Source organism: Sinocyclocheilus anshuiensis, unplaced genomic scaffold (genome assembly GCF_001515605.1).
Source record: "Sinocyclocheilus anshuiensis isolate Anshui unplaced genomic scaffold, SAMN03320099.WGS_v1.1 scaffold261, whole genome shotgun sequence".
In the NCBI taxonomy this organism is placed as follows: domain Eukaryota; kingdom Metazoa; phylum Chordata; class Actinopteri; order Cypriniformes; family Cyprinidae; genus Sinocyclocheilus; species Sinocyclocheilus anshuiensis.
This window is the reverse complement of record NW_015536515.1, coordinates 514,384-518,616: the sequence shown is the minus strand read 5'-3', so window position 1 is coordinate 518,616 and position 4,233 is coordinate 514,384. Positions and strand designations below refer to the sequence as shown.

General features: G+C 35.4%; 2 protein-coding genes across 3 annotated transcripts in view; one reads left to right on the top strand and one right to left on the bottom strand.

The window, feature by feature from the left end:
* The window catches only part of LOC107692959 (gap junction epsilon-1 protein-like), a 2,927-nt gene extending 1,681 nt beyond the window's left edge, over positions 1–1,246 (bottom strand). The window contains exon 1 of the mRNA XM_016492176.1: positions 1,208–1,246. Within this exon, the coding sequence (XP_016347662.1) occupies positions 1,208–1,246 (39 nt within the window). The remainder of the gene's footprint in view (positions 1–1,207) is intronic.
* Positions 1,247–3,259: 2,013 nt separating this feature from the next.
* Positions 3,260–4,233, top strand: part of LOC107693137 (beta-taxilin-like) — a 10,099-nt gene continuing 9,125 nt past the window's right edge. For both annotated transcript variants that reach the window (XM_016492415.1, XM_016492407.1), the window contains exon 1: positions 3,260–3,339. The gene's annotated coding sequence lies outside the window, so the exon portion shown is untranslated. The remainder of the gene's footprint in view (positions 3,340–4,233) is intronic.

Sequence of the window (4,233 nt, the reverse complement as noted above, 5' to 3'; positions counted from 1 at the left end):
CCATGCTAGGCTGCATGGATGCACAGGGAGTTCTTGCCCAGAACAGAACCATACCGCCAATCCAAACTGTATGCTAATTGTCAATCATCTTTGACGATAGTGGTCCTGACAGAACCGCATATATTATATATATATATTTTTTTCACCTCAAAATAGGCCTATCCATTTCAAAAAATCATAAAGGGAATGGCTTGTGTCTTTCCCACGCTACCCCAGCGATTTTAAATCACTAATTTGTGAAGCTTTGAAACCTTTGCAAATCATTTGTTTCGAATCAGTGATTCGGAGCACGTTTCAAACTGCCGAAGTCACGTGATTTCAGTGAATGAGGCTTTGTTACGTCACAACGTTTTTCTAAATGTTCGGATATTTCAGTTCTGTCAATTCAGTCAAGCCATGAACCAGTGTCTGTATATTTTTTACCTGATCCGGGGTTGATTTAATAAGTTTGTTTGTATACATTCTTAATGACACATCTGTATAATAAAAAGGAAGAGCAGTCGCTGATTAACCATATATACACATATTATACAGATACTAGTTGCATTTAATAGATAACACTTTCAATAAAACATTTACAATGGGTTTGTTAAAGCTGTTTTTATTCATGTTTTAGACTGAGTTTTTGTTGCATTTACACAGTTTTGACCAGTAGGCGTCATTAGCGTTTGGCATTCGAGCGGTTCGAACAAGTGAATCGTTTTGCGAAGCAACTGGTTCAATTGATTCAAAGTTTCGAAAAGCTTAGTTTCTGCCATCACACTGTTCTGTGCTGTAATTCTCAAAAGCTTTGATCTAAATTGATTGTTCTACGATCTCGATGCTTTTGGGAAACGCAGCCCTGGGAGATGAGCGGGTAGGAAATTCCGCGATTGCTTTACGGCAGCAACAAATGCACGTACACAGCTATCCGACAGTGATACTACAGTGAATTCGACTCAAAGGGGGCTTCAAAGTCGCAAAAATACACAAAACTACACATACAGTTGCTTTATGACCACTAAGACAAACAAAACTGGTGAAATCAATATTCACTAAAACGTTAAAACAAATCTGTTGACAAGTTTGTCACTAGAATGAAGCACCCATTAAAACTAAATATATTAAAATTCAGAAAACCTAATAATGTGATTTCTTGATTTTGCCACAAAAATAATGAAACATCAGAAAAAAAGAGAATAAAACGGACACACATTGTCTTACTTACACATCCCTCATAGAAGTTCTTGATGTAGTTTAAGGACATGATAATGTCTTTTTTTCTTTAAGTTGAATTACTTTGTAATGCCTGGCCTTCATTTCAGACCTGTTGCCTTCTGCTGAGCTCCAGCTCAAACGCTGCTGCTCCTGTTGACTTGTGCTGCATATTTCCCTTTCATCTGCTCTACCTTCCTCCGTTTACCCACGAGGTTCAAAAAGACAACAAAAAGGTAAAAACAAAAGGACTGGACATGTGGTTCACACATAATCCCCATTCAACTACATCAGCAGAAAAAAACAGGCCTTTGAGGCATAAAGGGGGAACAGCTGACAAAAAATACAACAAGCGTACGGCTTAAAATAAAATTAAAGAAACAACTTAAACATGGGAATAAAACAAATGCAGCAGCTAATGTTTTCAAAACAAGCTTGTAAATGTTTTTAAAATATAATTTATGCCTTTTTGGAAGTTGCATGCATATGCAAACATGCATGTATAAATACAGTCATTTTTGCATGTAGCAAAAGTTCAGTGGAAACACAATGAACAAACAAAAAAGAAATATATATTGAAAATGATTATATTTTGTAAACTTACCAGCCTGAGCCCAAGTGGACAGTTTGTCCTCCTCATTTAATCAGGCACAAAGCAAGACTTCATGGGAAATAATTGTCTGTCCCAGCGCTGTCAAAGCTGATGAGATCACTAATGGAAGATCAGCATTTACCCGTGTGGCTTTCATATGCGATTCCATGCAATTCCATGCAAACTGAGGGTCATACTGTGCGATCCTGAAAACATGCTGCTCTGAGAGCCGGTCTCTGCTGATAGACCCTTTTCACACTGAGATTAATGTAGGCTTGGTCAGAATATCTGTGCTGCTCAGAGCATTGGTTAGAGCTGCAGTGGACTGTATAATGAAGAACTTTTTAAGGAGATGTTGGAGTTTTATGCTAACTGTGCATGCATACTTTCCAAATTATTTGGTCTTGTTTAAAATAATTTTATAAAAGTAAAAAAAAAAGATTTTGCATTGTTACATTATTTCATAATAATTATAAGCACATTACTGCAAAATAGTAATTTTTCAATTTAAATCAGCATCGACTGAAGGTATAGTACCATGAGTACAGCCATGCTGCACAAATTCTTTTTATACAATTTAAATAATATTATAATTTTTTTTTCCATGATAAAGTCATGAGAATTTGTTTTTATTACATGGCAATAATGGAAAATCGCAAGAAAATATGCTTAGTTGTCATGCAACAAATCCCACAATGCAAAAATCAATCAATCAATCAATCAATCAATCAACCAATAAACAAATAAACAAATAAACATACAGTGCCTTGCAAAAGTCATTTCTTTTTTCAAAGTTATTGTTTTTTACATTTTGTTATGTTGCTGCCTTATGTTAAACTTCTTTAAATTACTTTTTTTCCACAACAATCTACACTCCATACACCATACTGACAAAGCAAAAACAGAACACAACTTCGTACATTTATTACAAATAAAAAACTGAAATAAGTACATTGCATAAGTATAAAACACGCACACACACACACACACACACACACACACACACACACATATATATAAATGAAGTGAAATATGGCATGTTCTTGACATTTCATGAGATTCACAATTTCATATTATAATATCATATTAAAACAGCATAAATTCTAATAATTAACTATATAATATTGTATATAGTTGTTGTTAAAATGGGGGAAAATACAAAACATTTGTAAATGCTGACAAACACATTTCATACAATTACTACTAATCTCACAATGCAAAAAACAACACCAAAAACAAAAAGTAAAATAGACCTGGACTTCTTGACATTTCATGAGATTTACAATTTCGTATTATAATATTCAAATTCTATATGCTCTGATTTGTTTTGAAATATTTTTTTTGCTTTATCAGATTTCACAACAATCAGACAGTGTTTGACAGAATTCACACAGATATTCTCAATCTGTAGAACATGACTTGAATCTCAGCGCGTTGGACGATCCCTCCTGATTATTTTGAGGTCTGTCTGCGTCCCGCAGCTGCTGCGTTTGTCCGGTCAGCCTCTCTGAGAGCTTCTGCTCCTCTCACTCACTCCCTCACTGCTCCTGCTGGTAAGTGTTTCCCCACGTCTCCTCCTGAACTTTACTCAACAATCATGCACTGTCTTCATTGTTTTTTTTTTTTAAATGTGAAATGGTTTGAATGCATGTTTGATTGTCATACGTTAAAGGTAAATATATATCAACTTGTGTTCAGAATGAAAAGCATGTTTCAGTGTAACAGCACATGTCTTTAGACTCAGTTTCTGTGTTAAAGTCTTGTGTGTCTGTTGAATCCTTGTAAATATCAGTGCAAGAGGAATGGAAACACTTTCAAATGCATGAAGGTTCAGTCAACTGGAAGGCAGAAAAAACATTATGAAATATAAAAATTTATTTAGCATTTTTTTTAATGCATTTTTTTTTTTATTAAATGTGCAATGCAGTTTTACAACATGTCATTTGAACACTCATGAGCGCTGACATGCTGGAGAATAAACAGACAAATTGACCATATTAAGAGTCTCTTGAAATAGACTCCAGGCCATGAACAGGTGCCATGTGCCGTTCTTGTGAAAGGGGAAGTAATCAGCCTGGACAGAGCGACTAAATTTAATCAGATGAACAGGGCAAACAGACAGTCGCTCCATAGCTCAGAGGATAAACAACCCCAAACAGCTCTGCACAATAATTAAGTGCAAATATATTTAAAGCAGTCATTACACATCATGATCTGATCTGTCTGTGTGCACTTTTAAACATATATGGGTGATTTGTCTAGTGATTCTAAGAACTTTTAAAGATTCCTTTAAAGCATTAGTTTTAAAGTTTAAAGTAGTTTTAAATTATTTATGAATAATGATATGTAACCCTTCTCTCCCGGGTCCTCACTGCCACACCTCGTTCTTGTTCCGAGTGGGTCTCGAACCCGGGTCTCCGGCATGGGAGGCGGACGCACTAACAAGG